Below are 20,734 nucleotides of genomic sequence, written 5' to 3' on the forward strand. Positions count from 1 at the left end.
GAAGAACCAAAATAATTGGTGGTGAACAAACTTAGAGACCATTTTTATTAGGGAACTTTAACGAAAGTCTTACAGTACTGTTCACTTTAACGAAAAACCATATTTTTACACTAAAAAATCAATCCTGATGTTATTCACTTTACCTTTTATTTTGTCCTTATCGTTAAAACTCAAAGTTTTCAAACTTTTTTCATTAATTTTTTTTATTTTATTATGACTTTTTAAGCTAAAACGGACATTTTCAATTTTTAATTTTTAGCCTTTCATTTGAAAAGGGGTCAAAACACTGAAAATGGTGGTTTTGATTTGTGGAAGGAAAGATTGAGACTTTGAGTGCGCCAGTAATCAGACGGTTCGTATTGGCCGATCAATAACAACACCAATCTCTCTCTGATTTTCCCGATTCCGGCCTTTTGATATTCCTCTGCAACGCTGCGTCATCGTTTTCGATTCATTTCGAATTTTCGACCCAAAAAACACCAACCTCTCTCTCTCTAAACCCTAATTGCTCCCCAGACAAGCAGACAAGCAGACAAGCAGGCGCTTATCAATCAATCTCCCCGAGCTTCGCTTTGCCTGGCATCGGCTATCGGATTAGGGTTTCTGCGGCGGTGATGCCTTGCAGTAAAAGCTTGATTAGCTGATTGATTACCTAGGGTTTCTGATTTGAAACTATGTCAGGGAATTCGAGGGGCCGAGTCACCATAACGCTTGGGCGCGGTGGTCAGGTATCCAATTTCTCATTTTCTCCTGTACATATATTTGTGTGCGTTTGTGTCTGTGTGTGTATATATGTATGGGTATGTATATTGGGGGATTTATAGAACTAAATAAGCATACTTTTTGAGTTAGTGAAGAGAAAGCATAGAAACATGAAGTAAAGTAATTAAATTTTATGCATTTACTTGTATTTACTTGATTATATATCAACAATTGGTTAGAGTTTGAAGGTTTTTTTCTTCCTGGTTTTCTTGTTCTTGAAAGTGCAATGACTTGTATCACCATTTGACAGGTAGTGAAGAGGTCTGTTTCGGGGTCTTCATTAGCTGATCATATACCTGCGGCTGGGACCAAGCGTTCTGTTAGAGATAGGTTAGGAAGTAATGTAGACGGTGCTTTGTCGCACGGAAGCCTACACAACAATAAACGGTGTGACCCTTGTTACTTAGAAAGTTAAATTTTATCCGCTGCTGAAAGCTACCGTTGCTTTGGAAATATTGTCATGTCTGACTCAGTGCTTGTGTTCCTATAGATTATACTATTGATATGAAATTGAATAACATGTCTATCGAGTTAACTTGAAATATTGGTGTAAGTTTCAAAATTTGTGTATGAGTTGGAAACAGAGCTAAGGGGATTTTATATGTTTAGTTCTTACATCCAGTGTGTCAGAAATTCCCTAAACAAGTCATAATTTCAGTTTAATTTATCATCATACCTTTTTTGCAGCCAGCGAGGAGACAATGGTAGGTCAAGTTTGAGTTCCAATGGCTATGATGGTAATAATAAGCTTACTCCAGAGCAATTGAAAAATTGCTGCATTGCTGTATTTCTGAATTAATTTCCTTTTTCTAACCTTTACCTTTAAATCTCCAAGATGCACACATTGGTAAAGGTGATCTTCGAATTAAACTCATGCAAAAAAATGAGTTTAGACGAGCTCAGAGTGATGATGGTCATAGGCATGGGGACCTCCGTGAAAAGCTGTCAAAGGCAGCTCAGCGCCCTGTTACTGGCCATGACCCACGTCAGCACCATTCCGAAATAAAAGAGACTAGCTTTATGGGCCGAATTCCTTCTTCAAGGGCAGATGATTTGCCTCGTGTGGATTCATTAAGAAATTCTTTTTCCCCTTGGACACTGGACCATATAAGACGAAGATCCCCAGATAGAGTTGTAGTCACTTCTAGGGGTCTCTCCCCTCCGAGGAATCCCGAAGAATTGCAGAGAAGGCCAGTAAGTAGGGCATTTGATGATGTCAGATCGGTTCCATATATGAGCAAAGATGTTCTAAATGCTACAAGGCCTGCAAGTACAGCTCCTTTCATGTCCAGTTCTCCATTGCCTCCTGTATCTGCGAAGCCTGTGGCCCCACCCCCACCTCATTTGAGCCAAATTCCTCATCTGAGCAGCATTGTACAGAAAAGTTCATATGTGGTACATGCTACTTGCCTTTCGCTATTTTCTTCAATTGTATATCCAAATATGCTCTGCATTTGTAGCTGTATGTAATAGTAACTGAATTGAATGTCTAAGAATAAACTCTTTAAACTTGTCTATGCTTATAGGGCCAAATTGTGTTTTCAGCAATGCTGATCTTATCGTCATCATTTTCATGCCTGTATCAAAGCTCCCTCCCTCCCCCTCCCCCCAAAACACACACACACAAAATTAGAACCTTTTCTATCTTACATGATGCAAAAACTTGCTCTGTTTGCATGATAAAGAAAACAGTGGTTAGGCAGTTTGTCAAGATTAGATAGATTAAGTGACTCAATTTCTTGCTGAAATTAGATCATTGAATTTGGAGAGGTAAGTTTGTTTAAAATACCAAAACCTATTAAAAGTTGGTGCTGTTTTCTAGAAAATTGGTCCATCACCATAAAAGCTATTTGTTAGTTTATAGTCTGAAATACTGACAAAACTACTAAGAAAGCAAAATGGAATTTGTTAGTCCATGCCCTTATGTTGCCATGCATTTGGAGGATGAGTAATCATGGTATGTGGTTTTAGATGTAGAGGTCCAGTCAAGCCATAAATTCGAAGCAGATACCAGTTTAAAGAGTTTGTGGTATGTTTTTGAAAACCACCAAAATATTCATTAGTAGTTGTAAGGTTAAAATTTTTAATGACATGAGAAATTGCGCCATGCTCGTGTCTCACCTGTGTCTATGGCAGCTATTTTTTAGCCTTGGTTCCTGGAAGCAGTAGGAAATTAAGTACTTTTCTATGGCTGTATACATATGATTTTATGCTCTGTAATTATAATTACCTAAATGTTGGCTATGTATTAAACTATGTATTCTTCAGTCTGTACCTGAAAGTGATATTCTGCTATAGAACGTGTATTATTTGACATGTTTCAAATTTGGATTGATAACCACCTCAGTTTATGGGCTTAGGAACTTTCTGGGTGTTTGGTGTTTGCAGAGTGATGAACAACAGACTGTAGATGGCTTGCTACATACGCTGGGGTTGGGAAAATATGCCATTATTTTTAAGGCTGAGGAAGTATGTTGCTTCATATCGTTGTTTTCTAATTATTTCGTTGGTTACAATAAACCTGAAATTCATGAGCATTTGGCCTGTAGTTTTATAATTTATCTAATGCATTTTTTTCCGTTCGTAAGTTTATAGATTGTTTTGCATTCAGTGAAACCCTTTTTTGTTTCTTCGGCATCACACTTTTTATGCATAGCGCCACTTGTTTTATAAGCATTGTTTCTAAACCATATAAGTGAAACAGCACGTGCTTCTAAAATAATGTTTGGAAGTGTTTTAACCTTTATCAGAATTGCCCATATGGCTAACTTTTGGAGTTTTGGTGCTTGCTATGGACGTAAATAAGTTAATAGCTTCTCTCCGATTCAACTTATAATTGATATATCTGATCTTACACAGATTGATATGACTGCATTGAAGCAGATGGGAGAAAATGATCTCAAAGAGCTGGGAATACCTATGGTACTTGCCTTTCCCCCGTATTCTTTTTTTTTCTAGTTTACTTTTTAAATGATGTCCAACTTAGGTGTTTTATGGGTTTTGTTGCTTAATCCTACTTTATTAGTTTTCCGAGTAGTATTCTGTTGCATGCATTGGACCATCTAGTAAAGTGTCTATTGTGGTACTTGTTCAAATCCCCACCTTTATGTATATGGCCCCTCGTCAGCAGTCTGGGTGCGTGTCTGTGTGTTGCCTTGTGACCTTTGGATGTGGGTTGTGAATGTATTAGAGGTTCTCGTTTTAGAATATAGAGGTAACCTGCTCGAAATATAATGCATTGATGGTTCTTATGAAGATCGATTTTGTTGCAGGGACCTAGGAAGAAGCTTCTTCTTGCCCTCCTGCCTCGTTCCAAGCGGCCATCAACTACAAATATACGTTGAAAACCAAGATATTTTGGGGCCATCAGTTACTGTTTGGTGATTGAAAGCGCATATTAGAGAGCTATTTTCTTTATGAAATGATCAGCATGTACTTGCTCTCAATCGAGGTGTTATAAACTGGCCCTTCAACCAGTTGCCACATTTTTGGATTAGAGATCGTTGTTGGTTTATATAGTAATTGATGGTACCAGAAATTTTTTGAGATGTAGAATGATTTGTCCCTTGCTCTTTTTCCCCCTTTTAATTGGAAAATTCGATTGCTTATAAGTTTTCACCAACAACTCCATGCATATGATAATACACCACCTTGTAAGAGTTTGTTAAAGACTACTTTATAAATACTTTTGCTCATAACTTCGTTTTACTATAAATATGTGGAAATTTTTATTAAAATTCAATGGCTTTTTGAAAAAAAAAATTAAATAAATAAAGAAACTTCGAATTGCTTCTCCTAGGAAACGCTTTTATAATCTGTATGCACTTTTAACATTTACATACTATACATTGTGAGAAGCGATTTTGATTGTCAAAATGCAGTTTTAACCTTTCGAAAGTAGTGACATATTAGAATACTATTGCAGTTTAAGGTGCAGAATATCAGAAGCTGTGACAGACTTCAAAATAAGAAACTCCATGCTAGATATTCAAATGCCCCAAGTAATTTAGTTTTGGCTTCCATCTATCCTAATCATATACATACCAAGCACCTGGAAGTTGAACGCGTTATGTAAAGACGAGTTATTGCATACTATATCCACACACATAAGATGTCGGCAGTACTTTCAGATTAATATTTGGACTTGGATACCTTGCGGCTGAAAAATGGCAAGAAGTCAACCTTCCTTGAAGAAAATTGGAGTTTTATTATAAAATAATTGTTATCATGGAGAGTAGCCGATCAAATCTCTTATAAGCATATACAAGGTCCATTCTTTTTTTGATGTGGAATTCACTCTCTACACGTTATAAGCATATACAAGGTCCATTCTTTTTTTGATGTGGAATTCACTCTACACGCATTCTCATGTGAGACGAGTTTTTAAGCCTATGTATGGTTGTTGGACGTCGCATATAAGACAACCTACTCTGATACCATAGAGAAAGTTGGATGAGAGTAGCCCGATATCTTATAAGCACATGCAAGATTTATTGTTTCTACGACGTGAGATTCACTCTCAACATAACTACTCTAAAAGCATATTTAAAAACATAGTTACAAAGCTATGTACCGAAACAAAAAATAATACCTATTTCTGCTGGTGCATATTCTACTGCTCATCATATTGATCAAAGTTCAAATCATATGAAGTTTCTTCTATCACTATCAGTACTGGTTTTTCTTCAAACCCTAATGCAAGATTAACTAGGAATACAATTAATAGTTTAAAATGATAAAGGCATGTGTTTATACTGTTGTGGACCACTTATATGAAGATAAGTTTTCCCACACCTGGCTCTTTCCTTGAAATGACTAAGGCGGCATCAGTTTGGACTCAGGCTTGCTTCCCAATTTCCCATTACTTTCATGAACTATGTCCAAGTAATGGTTGAATTAATTATTATATGAAAATATGGGTGACAAATTTCTAACCAAAAGGCACTTAATCTCTAATGCATTGGTTAATTTGTTTATGCAGCAGGTAGCCACGTAACTTCCTTTGTACTCCGGTGGCTTTTGGATTCAAATTCAGTTGTACCAGCTATAGAAAGTCTTGTGCGTACTTATGTGTATACATTGGATGACATAGAAAAAGATGAAAAGAACTTTCGTGCAACTGGAACATCAGTTAGCAGTATTATAAACGAATCATATGCTGTTATTAACTTTTTCATATAACAATGTGTAAATACCTTTAATTAGTGTATTCCCGTCAGCATGACATCCCAAGTCTATGGAAAATTTTATCCTCAAAGGACAAACATCCAATCCGATTAACTACATATATAAACTGTCACTCTCTCATTTAACTTTAGTAGTCCTGATCTTTAATTAAACAGGTAATCCATATACTATTTCTCATGACGAACTACTTGGCCTCAGTCAATTTTGGTTTTCTTTGTAGATTATTAAGATAAGAGAGAATATTAGTTTGGGAAGTAGTCCAGAAGGGGAAGCAAAGCAATATAGGGTAGTGGATGGAAATAGGTGTTTTTTTTTAATAGGGTGGTTTAGGGGCCACCATTTGTGATCATATATCAAGTTATCAAATATGAACCGAATTATGGACAAATCAAATGGAATTATATGAAATCAATCAATCAAAACCAACCCACCATCTCTCTATGGTCTGATTTTTATTCCACAAACTATTGAAAATGATTTGATGACAGCATGTCTGGTTGGAATTGTGAATTCTTCTCCCAAAAGCAGGAAAAAAGATTTGGAATTTAGAAAAAGAGAATATGGCTTTTTTGATTGAGCACACCGATATATTTTAGATTAAGAGGAAAGAGAGTTCGGCGAAGCCACACAATGAACAACATAATTTAGTATCGAATCGTCATCTACGAGATTCGAACATAAAACATCTCACTTACAAATGAGAAGGAATACCTTAGACCATAGTACTGAGTAACAAGAGAATACGATTTTAGAGAGAGAGAGAGTAGAAAGAAATAGGAGAGAGAATTTGATGAGCATGAGAAAAATATCAATTGGTGGAAGACTAAGTCCACCATGAACAAGATCTCAAGTAAAGACAACGGAATAACAACACAATATAAGTTTATAAAATCTGTATAACCCAAAGCTACAAAATCTGGGGTCCAAACAGAACACCTGTCCACCCCAAATGCTTCTCTTAATTCATAAAAATAATATTTAGATGATGACTTACTTCACCTGAAAACATATGTTTTTTGGGTATAAAAAATTAAGGTTTTGCCTGCTTTCACAAGATATGCCCAGATCTCATCCAAGACCCTAATTAGTATATATGCTGACCTCATTGCCCACTTCTTAAATATTCCCTTTGTTTAGCAACTAATCTGCCTTGCTATGTTCCTATTAAGTATATATTAATTCAGAAACATGTTCAAAATACACATATTTTAATTGTGTTTGTTGATTTAGGATAATCATTCTAATTACCAAGAAGCTTCATTTTAGAGCTGATTAATCACAAAGCTACAGATCCCAGAATTGTATATTAATTACATTATTGGTTTCCTGGAGTGGATGGGACTGGGCACCAACACCTGTAAAATAAACTATATTTTAATGCGCTTTAAAAAAAAAATATTATGATTAGGGTTCTTGGGTAGATGACAATACATGAATCCACTCATGACTCATTAAGTCGTTGTAACATAATCTAAGATATGCATTTGAGTACAGTGAAAAAGATTTTGTTGGTTGTTGCAAAGTTAACCTCCTGTTTCTTTTAAAAATTCCCATCTTTCTTTGACTTTTGTTAATTAGATGCAGTTAATTATGTTCATTGTAACTTTAAGCATGGAATAAAGGTTTTTAAAAGACATATAATTCTTTACTTTGATATAAGACATTAAAAATCGATAGAAGTTATCCTCGAAAAGATTTTCCATTTCAACGAATCACGTGCAATTAACCCTTGCTTCATAGTTTTGAGTTTATTCACCGTCAATCATTTTAGTATTTCTATGAAAAATCTCATTCAAATAGAAAAACAAGTGGAGGGGTTGATTGGACAAAAAATACCCTCAATTTAATAGAGATTTTTCGTAGAAAAACTAAATGATTGACGGTGGACAAACTCAATGATCATTTCTATCGGTTTTAATGTCAAAGACCAAAGTGAGAAGTTATGTCAATCTTTGAGCCATTTTAGCTAAAAAAAACATTTTTAAAATGCCTCAAGTGGGGGTTTATGTTGGCATGTTTTATATATTCTAAGTGCTATATTCTGGTTTAATGAATAAACACTTGAGCATAACTAAGTTGATTACGCAATATATCTTTCTTATATGTCAAAATTTTAAAATCGCTCTCCCTAGAGTTCAAAAATTCAATTAAAAAATTGCTCGAATAAATAAATAAATAGATTATTTCATGTTAACAATGAAAACGCACATAAATTAATCAGAACCAAACAAATAGACTTCTTTCTTGCTTAACAATGAAAACGTACAGTATGAATCCTTTGATGATGATATTGGAGAAAAGTTGCATACTTTTCCAAGTGTGCATCTACTCCTACTGTTCTACATCTAACTTAATTTGAAAGGGATTAAAAAACTGATATTTGCATGAGACGGCTTCTCCGATCTGACTTTTCTTTTTTCTGTCTTTTTTATTGGCGCCTGGTGTGCATTTCTTAATACCATTCATGAGCATTAAAAAAACCAATATAATTTGAGATGCAATGCATCGTTGGAACCCATAGCGTTTACTATAAAAGGAAGAGAACCCAAACAACTAATCCCTACAAAACAACCACTCAAAATATCTTCTTCCTATATTTTTTCCTCCCCCACATTACAAAATTAGAAATGCAATCGAAAACCTATTCCGCAGGATCCTGTGTTGAGAAGAAGCTCAGGCTTTTCGGGTTTGAACTGAATCCACGTAGGAATGAAGAAACCTCCATCAAAGGAGGAGGGTCATCAGCAGAAGGTGGTGGGGATGAAAGTGTAAATTCATCGAACTCTGTCTCACATCCGATAAAATTGGAACGATCTAGAGAGAATGAGAAGAGCTCAACAAGTGAGCCAGATGACAAGAAATTCGAGTGCCAATATTGCTTCAAGGAGTTTGCAAATTCACAAGCACTCGGTGGACATCAAAATGCACACAAAAAGGAGAGAATGAAGAAGAAAAGGCTCCAGCTTCAAGCCAGAAAAGCCAGCATCAACAGTTACCTCCAGCCTTTCCAAACCTTCCACCACCATGGTTCTACAGCGGCACCGTCGTGGTTCTACGACCCTTCCTCGTATCTCAGTTCTGACCATCCATTCACCCTTCACGAAGAGTCCCGGATCAGTTTCATCCCGTTCGATCAAAATTATGGGTCGTCGAGCGGGTCCCACTCCAAGGTTTCCAATTGGTATTCCATGCCACCTCAGCAGCAGTTTCCTTCTTCCCAGACAGGGGAACAAGATCATCTTACAAACCCTAATAAGTTTACGTTGACGCAAACGGACAGATCGGGAGAAAGCAGGCCTGTCGTCTTCATGCCTTCCCCTTTGTCTGCTTCGACTCATCAGAGCTGTAAGCCGTTAGATCTTCAGTTAGGGCTCGGCTCGCCGGCGAAGATTCAGAGATCTTCTAGAAGTGAGGTTTAGCATGGTTGTTCATTACAAACGCTGCCATTTCTTCTCCAGTAGTTTGAGATTTTTTATTTTTTTATTTTAACATCTTCCAACTTGAAACAAAAAAAAATATATGGATTGAATACTAACTCAGAATTTAAATTCAGATTTCTTGTGTACGTGGATATATAACCGGATATTACACTTAATTCTGTTCTCAAGTTGTAATGTTAAAGGGGTTTTTTTTCTTATCGTTTAAATTTGATATGTTGATATGGAGAAAACCTGATATTCTTTATTTGTTACGTGCGTGCTATATATAGGTTTTCTTTTTCTTTCTGAACTATCTAGATTAGCATCCCTAAAACAGATCTAATTTTTCAAAAAAACCTAGTGTAAAAGTGAAAGTTGATTGTAGTCACTTGATATCCGACTCAATTTTCTATATATGACTCAAGGAGTCAACTAATTACAAAAATTATTTTCTTTTAATTTCAAGTGTGATGAACTAGGTCTTAGTCTAATAATACTTCTTTTCTATCGCTAGAAGTTCTTCATCTCCGTTAATGACAACAAAGCAAAAACAAACAAACAAAAATCGTGCGCCGCACAGTAATTTCTTTCAACAAAAATAAAAAACTTCGAAGAGAAATATTTCAAATAGCATAACAACAAATTTTTTAGTGCGATTGTGGTGTTTTCGCAATACTCTCATTTTATAAAACGTCTATTTCTCTAACAGATCTATGAAGCATATCAATTGCCGTCTACGTACAATATTATAACGTATGGATTAGTGACATTGCATATTTGTATATTACACTGAAAAAAAATTCTAAACAACTAGGTTAATGTATGATAATTTGTAATTTCTTTCTTCTAATTTATTGGTTTTGACCCATTCCAGTAGAATCATAATACTCTAGAAAGGATCTTGAATTCAGATCATGGAATATATGGATGTTATAATAAACAAAGAACACTGCTTAGTCGTCTACTAATTAAGTAATTAAAAACACTTAATTATGTCTTAATTAATTATTAACATAAGTGGTAGTTTGAACAACCTTTGCAATTAATTATAAACAACTTGTTTGAATTATTCTTGTCACTGAAATAAGGTTGATGGCTTTTTCTAGTGGCAAATAAAAGGCTTTGATTCGATGGCTTTTCTTTGACATTTTGTCATTGCTAATATAAAAAGTTGGAGTTGGATTCACGGTTACGATGAAGTTTTCCGTCCGTCTGATCATATCATATAGTTCATATAGTTGTAAATTAATCAAAACTAAATCCCAAAATTAATCATGCTTTTAATTAATAAAATTTAAAACTGGTAGTGGTGGTAGTCGATCTGTCCAATAACCCTCCTCACCTAATTTATTTTGTAATTGCAGATATGCTCACACTAGTGCCTAAAGCAGCATATATATTAAATTATTAATTATCTATAGTTGACTTAATTGCCTTCTTAATCTTAAGTAATGCAATTATGCATTTAAAATTGAGTTACGTACGTACGAGATGAGAAACTAAGCCTGGTACGCGTTCCATGCACATTGCATATAAAAACACCCACGTGACGTACGAATCCTTTTCCTTTTCTTTTCTTCTAATATTTATTAAGTATTAACGAATGCAATTTTATATCTTAATAAGTATGTACAAGTTGTTAATTAATTAAATAAATAAGCATTTGTGTTATTTATAGTACATACGTTTGGTCACAAATATCAAATTCAGTGTCGTGGCGTGGTTTCAATTGTACCGGTTTTGATCCCGTATTTTGTGTTTATTTTATTTTTTATTAAAAAAAAACCCGTAAGAAGATACGAAGCACCAACATGACCTTGCTAAAATCTTGTTGAGGCTCTTAATATGGTCGAAAGAAGAAAAAGTACCTTGCTCGCCGTCCAATTAGCCCCTATCATCTTGTTAGAATCTAATTAGTACTATCCTTACGAAGGAAATTTACAATTGAGTCATGAGTGCGGCTGGGCATAAGGAAGAGGTGTCGACGTTGGAGCTTTAGCTCGGCTGACAAAGTTGAAATGACTAAAATATCCAGTTAGTTAATTGACGACACGAATAATATTCAATTTGAATGTGGTCTATATGGTCCATATAAAGTTAACACTCAAGTTTTTGAATGAAATCCAGACCCCAACAAATACAAAAACTGGGAATGATAACCTAATGGGCCTCAAATCTTTAAATTGGTATCAAAATTCAGGTGGGCCTCAAAAACCTTTTTGCTACAATGTGGGCCTGGACAACTTAAACGAACTAGTCTCATGAGTTTTTATTTTTAGAAGATGATTTTCACAGTATTTTAGGCTCTCACACGTCTCTTTTGATTTTTGGTATTGAATAAGTCAAGCAGAAATAACACTCGAGATTAAACGTGAGTGTGTCAAAAGCTAAAGAGATGTGTTTATATATATATATATATTTTTTTTTATCTTCTGAATAAAAAGACAAAAAACTGAACACATAATATAAATGTATAGATGAATGCGCCGTTTCATATGATATATTTTTTCGGAGTTATCGAAAGAATTGATCAATGCGACGTGGATAAGGATGAGAAGGTGTTACATTACATCTCTCATTTTCGCTTTCTCACACTAACACATTAGATTAATTCTAATAAGACAAAATTGATTGCTTAATTATTTAGTGATAGTAGTTGATTCCTTAGTGCTTGATTAGGCAATGGGTCACCCTCTTAACATTTGACTTCTCCATACAAGAAAGAAACCTTCATGCTAAAGCTCATAAAAAAATTAAAAAATGTATGTGTATATAATATATATATATATATAACAAAACCATACAAAATTTGAGAACACAATTTATGTTTCTTTCAACTCGTATTCTTCTGCTAGCCTTTTTCTTTGTAAACTAAACCCACAAAATTCTAACTAAACCACCCAAGCACATAAATAATTAAGAAATAGCCAAACGCACGTATAAAATAAAAAATGCCGCAACTTATAACTCAAATAATTAAGAGTATCTATCATTATATAAGAAGTCCAACAAAACATACGTCTTAGTAGGTAAATACGCATCCATCATGAAGCTGGCCGATGTTGGCTATTGTTACTTAACCTTTTATTCTCTGTCATGACAATAAACTTTCATATTATATCTCTCCATTGTTCTCTCAGCTGCATATAGAATTCAGTTGTCATTATGATTTTCTTACCATACATATATGCTCAAGTAATTAAAATTTGCAGGGCATTGCATGTAGCGTATATTGTGCAAGCCATCCACCCTCATCAAACTTTTTCTTGCTTCCTAACACCTTTTATTGGTGCCACTCCGATACTTTGCCCAAATATATCTCACACATTCATACCTATTGCTTTGTTTTACGTAGGCCTGACAAACAGATCGTGTTTGTCGTCATATCCTTTATTTTAATAGTTTTTGTTGTGTCAAACTCGTTATGTTAACGTGTTCTCAACAAGTAATTCAATAACGATCTGACTCGTTAATGAGTTGTGTTAGTTCATGTTGAGTTAATGAGTCATACAATAAATTGACATGACTAATGTCTAGACCTTACAAACGGGTTGTGTTTGTAACACACCCATTATCTTAACTGGTTCTTGATAACAACCTGATTTGTTAATTTATCATTAACGTGTGACTCGATAATGACCATACTCATTAAAAGGTTGACCCGAAACATATTATTTTCGTATCAAGTTAACAGGCCGTGCAAGAATTTTCAAAACCGTTGTACTTATATTTTTGGAACCAAAATAAATTAGAAAATATTAATCGGATAAACAACAAAATTGCAGTTTCACACGAATCAGTAATTTGCAGACAACAAGAAATTTCAAGCCTGTCATATTTATGTTTAATCATATCGGCATTTCTAATTCCAGAAATAAATAATAAAATAAATAAATAAAAGGAAAATGTTCCACTCTCAATTTTTTTCAACAAAAAGGGTGATGATAGATTATATATTATTATATTTCAATGTATGAAGCAAGCGGATCATATGATGATATCATATGCTTGAGTTTGAAGGGTCCATAAATCATACTAATAATTTAAACTTTCCCCAGAAAGAGGAAGAATAAATATTTTATCAACTTTATACGATAAATTTTTAATTATAATTAATAAATAATCTATAAAAGTGTGAGGTCAAGTTTCTAACTCAATCCCACCCCACTGATTGCGATTTGAATACCTTAATAGCCTTTTTAGCTTTGATTATGCCTATGAGGCAATGATCCAACCCAGCTCTCTATGAGCCTCAAGAAGAGGTGTGTCTATCTTGCTTTTGGTGCGCAGCGCGCACTCTTAAAAAGTTACAAAGTTTTGTGTGACTGTTAATTTATTATGCAGAAGTATGCACCGACGTATAGTGTGCATAATATTTTTGCAATTGAAACGATCTTTGATTGTACATTTAGTCATCAATTGTATTGGCACATGTCATAAAACGAAACATAATAAATTTATACTAAGGGAATTGTTATTAGTATTCTAAAAATCTCATTTGTCATTCTAAATTTTCTATAATTATAAAGAAAAATACACTTGTGAGAAGTGTGAAATGAGATTTTTAGAGTGCTAATAACAGTTCCTTATACTAAAATTAATTAGTTTTTGTGATGCTCAAATGGTGCATTTCTAATTCTTTATAACATTTTGTAATCAAATCCTTACAAATTTTGACCTCAATCCCTTGAGACTTAGAAGTTTCTCACCAATAACGTGAGTTTGCAAAGAGTTTGTAACTTAGTTGGCCAATAACATTCCCCTCGTAGGCAAGATTCTAAGTTCAAATCTCCATCTCTTACTATCGTCTGTATCAGATGAAAAATATTATAATACAAACGAAAGATAAGACTGTACATCAAGAATTTATACCAATATCGATTAGTCTTTTGTTTAGTGATGATTGTCTTCCTTTGATGCGAGAAATCTACTTACAAAACGGGATTATATTGTTGAGGTATCCAAGTCATTTAAAAATTATTATGCAATTTAATTGTTTTTCAACGGCACATTATTTACTTGAAATATTATCAAAATGGGATAAAGATTGTCTGCCTTCCCACTTCCAGTACCCTCTTGTGCCCTCCTAATTGTTTTTTTTTTATAGAGATAATAAAATAAAAATGAATAGTAATATAAAATGTTGACGTGGCTTAACTGTGACCACACAAACAGAAAGGCACGGAAGGGCACCGAAAATAGGAGGGCAGACAATCCTTGTCCATCAAAATGACATCACGGATATTTCACATTCAACACACCTAATTGTGATTGTGAATTTGTGATTGCTTTCAACAAATTCAGTAGTCGCATTAAGAAAATTCAATCTTGAAAGGGAACATAAAACAAGCGGGATTTGTACACCACACACGCCGATCGCGTGCGAACGCTACCGTGCAAAGGAAAGGACGTCAACTTTTGCCCGTGCGTAATACGCACCCCGGCGTGCGTTATCAGCAAACCCCAGCTTTTCAAATTTGCGAGGAGTTCACATTTCTTTATAACAATAATAACCATATGACACCCAATTCCTCCCTCCATCTCTCTTGTCTCTTTCTCTCTGCTCTCTCCTGCAAGGCTCCAGGTTGGATGTGCATGGAGTCTCTCTGCCTCTTGGTTTTCTAGGTTTTCCTGATGCTCCGGTGCTGTGCAACAGCTGATTTGCCTCCGCCACTTCTTTGAAATGAGGGAAAATTTCAACCTGGAGTCGTGAATTCGGTGTTTCGGGGGTAATCGAGAGGCAATTTCTAGGGTTTTGTGAAGAAATCGGCCGTCAATTTCCAAAATGCAGGGCAGCCGATCGAAATCGGAGAAGCAGGAAGCTGAGAAGCAGCTCCGGCGAGACCCTTATGAGGTCCTCGGCCTCAATAGGAATTCCACCGACCAGGAAATCAAAAGTGCTTACCGGAAAATGGCTCTCAAGTATGTTCATCTTCCATTTTATTCCTATTTTTCGATTTTTTTTATCAGCTTTTGAGTTCTGAGGTACTTTGTTAGACTTTGTTTGTTTATTTTTCGATGAGTTCGAGCTTGTGGCTGCTGTAATTTTTGAAGCTAATTTCTATTTAATTTCCTAAATTTGAGCTGTAGCTAATGTAATTGAGAATATCAGAGTGTGAAATTAGCCGCACAGATTCTTGTTGTTAATTGGATTGAAATAAATGCTGGTAATTTGCGTATTCCAAAGTCAAATGCAACTTAGATGCAAACAAAGACGAAGGCATGAATTTCAGATGTTTAGGTGTTGGATTTACAGTAGAAAGATGGAATCTTCCTAGGTACATTGCTGCGTGAGGTCAATGCGCTTGGTATCCAAAATATGGTTTTAAATCGAATGTTCAGTTTTATGTGATGGGTTAGTTTGAGGCATCAGATTGCAGTTTCTTATATGTTTTTGCTTGATAATCTTGTATAATGTAAAGGATTTTGAAAATGTGCTGGGCCTTGGTCCGTGATTCCGTGTGGTAGTTTGGTGGCTTGAATGGGTTCAAATCTAACAGAGTAAAAGAGAGAAAAATTGTTGATAAATGCTACAATGTATCATTCAGGTACCATCCTGACAAAAATGCTAATGACCCTAAAGCAGCTGATATCTTCAAGGAGGTCACGTTTTCTTATAATATATTGTCTGATCCAGACAAACGGCATCAGTATGACACTGCCGGCTTTCAGGTGAGAATTTTTGGGGTGCTTATTGTTGTGATATTCAGTCACCTTTGTTTTAATCAGAGTCAAAATTTTCATCCCACACTTTAGGGCTTTTGTGAACTATTGGATTATGTCGATGCATTTCATCTTTTGGTTAACATGAATATTTTTTGCTGAACATGATTTCTTTGTTGGTTGTCTAGGCTGTTGAAACAGAAAGCCACGACTTGGAGCTAGATCTTTCAAGTTTGGGTGCTGTAAATACTATTTTTGCTGCCCTTTTTAGGTTTGGTTGGTTTATTCTGCTCTTTTTGTTCTTCAGAATTTTCTTCTCTTCTCTGAACTTATGAAAGAATTCCTGATGATGTAACAATGTTTTACGCATCAGTAAACTTGGAGTGCCAATAAAGACCACCGTATCAGCTACTGTCTTGGAGGAGGCACTAAATGGCAGGGTCACTGCTCGTCCACTTCCATTGGGGCACTCTATAACGAAAAAGGTAAGCTATCCTTTTTTGGCCTGGTTTATTATTTTAATTATAGTGTTTTATTTAGGGAACTTTAACGAAAAGCACCCGGTACTGTTCACTTTAACGAAAAACCACATTTTTACACTAAAAAGTCAATCCTGGTACTATTCACTTTACCATTTATTTTGTCCTTATCATTAAAACTCAAAGTTTTCAAGCCCTTTTCATTAGTTTTCCTTTTTATTTATTCATTTATATTTCTGTCTTTTAACAGGTTGAAAAGCAATGTGCTCACTTCTATTCTGTTACAATAACGGAAGCGGAAGCAAGAGCTGGATTTGTGTGCCAAGTGCAATCGTCGGACAAAAGCAAGTTCAAGGTTAAATCTTAGATCTCTTCACACATGGTTTACCTGGAAAGTAACTATTCATTTATGTTCTGCTCTTTTAACTTATCAAGTTTTGTGGACGAAATTGTCTTTTTGTAGCTATTATATTTTGATCAGGAAGAGACGGGTGGATTGAGCCTTTGCCTACAGGTAGCAAGACTTTTCACCTTTAATTTTGTTTGGGTTATGAATCATTAGTGTAGCCAGGCACCACAATAAGCTTCTTCCTATGACTGAACTATATAATATAGATATAGAGCGAGGTGGCAGATAGGACGAATTGAAGAGTGGGACAATTTCTTATCTTATAAGAACATGGTTTTTCTTTTAGCTAAAGTCATGTAAAATCAAGGGTTTGCATGTTAATATCATCTTCTTTCCTAATTGATCTTTCTTTGGAGTTGGAGGCATGGAAGGGAGAATGAAAGTGGGGCTACAGTGCTAGTATTTTCAATTACTGACTAATATATGCGTAAGAATTACAGTTGCATATCAGCTGCAATATTATATTGGGAACTTTCCACGATGCTTCTTATGAATAATTGTTATGGCCACTGTTAGTTTCATTCTAGACAATACTGTCCTAACTACCAACTTCTCATGTCTATAATGTTGGCTGGGGCATACGCCTGTTTTATCATGTTTGTCTAAGTTGCTCATTTGTATTTACTTCTGGTGCAGGAGGATAGTGCAAAAACAGGGAAGGTTACATCTGCTGGGATGTATTTTCTTGGTTTCCCTGTATATCGATTGGATCAAACATCCAACTCGGTGAGCTGTTGGAGTTGTAATTATTAATTCTATCTTTGAATTCCATGTTTCTAGTTTTTGTTGATATGGTTTCAGGTTTGTTATCCTAATTGTTCTTATTATGGTTTCTGGAAATCTTTTGGCTCTAGATGGCCAGTGCAAAGGATCCTGATGCTGCATTCTTCAAAAAGCTGGATGGGTTTCAGCCATGTGAATTAACCGAACTAAAAGCAGGCGCCCATGTGTTTGCTGTTTATGGTTTGTTACTTCTGTTTAACGACTTGTATGTCCGGGTTATTATGTTTATTAGTTATACCGTACTCTGCTAAACCTCACTACCACCTTGGTTTCATCGCAAATTTGATTGTAGGTGACAATTTTTTTAAAAGTGCAAGCTACACGATAGAAGTTCTTTCTTGTGGACCTTTTGCAGAAGAAAAGGAAAGTTTAAGGGCGGTGGAAGCTCAAATACTTTCAAAAAGAGTGGAGTTGTCCAAATTTGAAACTGAGTACAGAGAGGTCTGTACATGACACTGCATATGCCCTTTGTAAATTGTAAATACCTTCACCTTGATTTTCGCATGGCTTTGTTGACAGGTTCTAGCACAATTTACAGAGATGACCTCCAGATACACACAAGAAATGCAAGAGGTGAAACTCTTTATACCTATTTTATGTGAACTCCATTTGGATGTCGATGTTCAAGCATATTGATAATTTTGAACAACACTCAGTTTCCATTGTTTTCATTTTGTTTCCTTTTCCCCCCTCTTTATGTTGGGTTTCTCAGATTGACGAGCTTCTCAGGCAGAGGAATGAAATTCATGCCTCTTATACTATTGCTCCTCCAATGAAGCGGAGTTCAAGTAGGAGTAGAAATAAGGGTCAGCCTAAGGAGGTCAAAGAAGATGGTCAGTTGAGAGATAAGAAACCTTCGTTTAGAGATCGATCCAAGAAGAGCAAATGGTTCAACCTTCACTTAAAGGTTGACAAAAGAAAACCTTGCTGACCGGGGTGAGTGTCATAATTTCTTCTATTAGCTTTGCAGCCTTCCATATCGATGATACCTTGATTTTACTTTAAGAGGCGCTCTGTATGCTAATGCTACAGGGAATCAATCAGGCAATCTCTTTCCAGTTCTTGGTTCTGGTGGTTTTGGCATCCATTTAAGCAAAGTACAAGGTGACCAGAATTGCGTTAAACAACCCGCGTAAGCATATGATTTGGCTCCATTAGTCAAGCATGGCATGATGACGGCAGCTCATTGTTAATGTAAAATTCTTTAATTTTTTGTCTTAATGCGCTTGTTATTTATCCTGTTCCTTTTCCGTCGGCATTGTCATCAAATCACACATGTAAATTGGCACAATTTGTTCGATGAACTCGTTGCGTGGGTACTAGCCATTTTGGATTAAGGAATGAAAAAGTAGGGCAGGATTGTATTTGCTTCTGCACAAGCTCCCAACTGTTCTTTGCTAAGTTTATTTTGTTGTACCCGCGATTTCGCCATAGGAAACAGACATCACGTTAGAAGCAGTTTTCCTTTTGTTTATGAATTTGTAAGCTTGCAATTTCATAAGATACGCTCAATTGCTTGCAAAATTTGCAGGTACATGTCTGGGAGATGCAACATTTTCGTGTTTGTAAACTTTACAAAAAAAAATAAAAAAATACAAATTACATCGGTTACAACAGCAATAGGTGAGCTCAAATTTGGCTGAGGTTTTCTTTTCTTGTTGTTCAAGTCTTGAGGTCGTTGAAGGCGTCGCATCGGCGGCGGACCTCGCCCTGCTTCCCAGTTTTCACGTTCATCAAGCTGACCCTCTGTATTGCCTGGGCGAAATCCTCGAAAAACTTTGCCTGGTTGGTGGCATAGAGATCCACGAACGGCTTCGTACGAGGATCCGTCCCCAGGGCATGGTCTGTCGCCAGTAACCCTAGCCCCCTTTGCAAGTTTTGGAAATACAAGTTGTCGAACTTCCCCGGGGTCATGACGTCGTTGAACGCCGACATCCCGGGGTTGGTCGTGTGATTGGCGCATAGCTTCCTCAGCCCCTCAGCGTAGATGCGGTTGAGGGCGGGGTCAATCTCCGACGTCGGGCTGAATTTGAAGATGCGGTTGGCGAACTCGCTGCAGTGGGAGAAGCCGATGGTGTGGGCCCCGCTTAGGGCGACGAGATCCTGAACAGAGAGGTTGATGGAGGCGAAGAGGTTGATGAGCTCGGAGACGGTCATGCTGGCCTTGGCGTAGTGGCCCTCCGTGCGATCGGCCCGGGAGACGAGGCCATCCTTGCGGCCGAAGAGGAGGGTGTAGTGGGGTCCCCCGACCATGTTGATAAGGTTGCGGGCGGCGGCGGCGAGGATGTCGGAGCAGGAGACGATGCCGGGGCACTGGAGCTCTAGGGCGGTCTTGATACGGGTGATGATGTCGAAGCCGTCGCCGGGGATGGCGGCGTTGATCTCGGCGTCCCTCTCCGCCTTGTTGAAGGAGTTGGAGGCGATGAGGAGGGAGGCGTCACAGCCTTCGAGGACGCAGTCGTGGAAGAAGAGGCGAAGGACGGCAGCGGCAGTAGTGGGGGTGGCTATTTGCTTTTCGACGACGACATGGTGGACGGTTTCGTGGAATTTGGGGCATGTTTGCTCGTAATAGTTTTCGGAGAGTTGGGCATGGGTCACTGTTAGGGTGGGAATGAGAAACACTAGGGTGAGAAGGGAGAAAAGGGCATGGGAATGGAATGCCATGGTTAGTAGTGAGAGGGATGTTGGAGATGGAGAAGTGCAGGAATCAATGGGGGGAATGTATGTTGGGTTTCCTTCTTGTGTTTGTGCGGGGTGGGGAATGGAGGGTGGGGAGAAGAAGGTATGAGAGAGTGTTGCGAATTGTTTTCTGTGGAAGAGAGGAATTACAGGTGAAGGGAGGGCTGTGCATGCATGCGGTCGACTCTGTTCTATGTGCATGGATTTGGGTTGGACTCGCGAGGGGGCATGATTTTCTACTCCCTCTATTTTCGCAGCAAGTCCCCATTTTTGGTGCACCATGATTATAGGTCTATAGGCCCAACAAATTGTTATTTGGTCCACGTTTACTTTTCAACTCTTTTATAAAACGA

The 20,734-nt window shown here is 36.8% G+C and overlaps 4 protein-coding genes across 6 annotated transcripts; 3 read left to right on the forward strand and 1 right to left on the reverse strand.

The window, feature by feature from the left end:
• The first annotated feature begins 278 nt into the window (after positions 1–278).
• On the forward strand, positions 279–4,373 carry LOC126597207 (uncharacterized). Of its 3 annotated transcripts, none has more exons than XM_050263980.1 (7): positions 280–728; positions 1,013–1,149; positions 1,450–1,499; positions 1,598–2,157; positions 3,151–3,231; positions 3,622–3,684; positions 4,035–4,373. In XM_050263980.1, exons 1-7 carry the CDS (start codon positions 675–677, stop codon positions 4,104–4,106), a joined length of 1,017 nt encoding a protein of 338 aa, XP_050119937.1. In that variant the 5' UTR covers positions 280–674; the 3' UTR covers positions 4,107–4,373. The 3 variants fall into 3 exon arrangements, with proteins under 3 accessions (XP_050119939.1, XP_050119937.1, XP_050119938.1); XM_050263981.1 differs by having other exon boundaries at positions 1,450–1,466; XM_050263982.1 differs by lacking the exon at positions 3,151–3,231 and having other exon boundaries at positions 279–728.
• Positions 4,374–8,411: 4,038 nt separating this feature from the next.
• On the forward strand, positions 8,412–9,595 carry LOC126597208 (zinc finger protein 5-like). Its single transcript, XM_050263984.1, has one exon. The coding sequence runs from the start codon at positions 8,445–8,447 to the stop codon at positions 9,366–9,368; it is 924 nt and encodes a 307-aa protein (XP_050119941.1). The 5' UTR covers positions 8,412–8,444; the 3' UTR covers positions 9,369–9,595.
• A 5,263-nt stretch (positions 9,596–14,858) lies between these two features.
• Positions 14,859–19,081, forward strand: LOC126597204 (chaperone protein dnaJ 16-like). Its single transcript, XM_050263978.1, has 12 exons — positions 14,859–15,290; positions 15,917–16,040; positions 16,220–16,302; positions 16,405–16,516; positions 16,761–16,865; positions 16,974–17,024; positions 17,556–17,645; positions 17,774–17,882; positions 17,995–18,143; positions 18,222–18,275; positions 18,415–18,638; positions 18,735–19,081. Exons 1-11 carry the CDS (start codon positions 15,154–15,156, stop codon positions 18,631–18,633), a joined length of 1,233 nt encoding a protein of 410 aa, XP_050119935.1. The 5' UTR covers positions 14,859–15,153; the 3' UTR covers positions 18,634–18,638; positions 18,735–19,081.
• A 114-nt stretch (positions 19,082–19,195) lies between these two features.
• On the reverse strand, positions 19,196–20,734 carry LOC126597203 (peroxidase 6-like). Its single transcript, XM_050263977.1, has one exon. It carries the CDS (start codon positions 20,661–20,663, stop codon positions 19,365–19,367), a length of 1,299 nt encoding a protein of 432 aa, XP_050119934.1. The 5' UTR covers positions 20,664–20,734; the 3' UTR covers positions 19,196–19,364.

This window comes from Malus sylvestris, chromosome 13 (assembly GCF_916048215.2).
Source record: "Malus sylvestris chromosome 13, drMalSylv7.2, whole genome shotgun sequence".
Classification (NCBI taxonomy): Eukaryota; Viridiplantae; Streptophyta; class Magnoliopsida; order Rosales; family Rosaceae; genus Malus; species Malus sylvestris.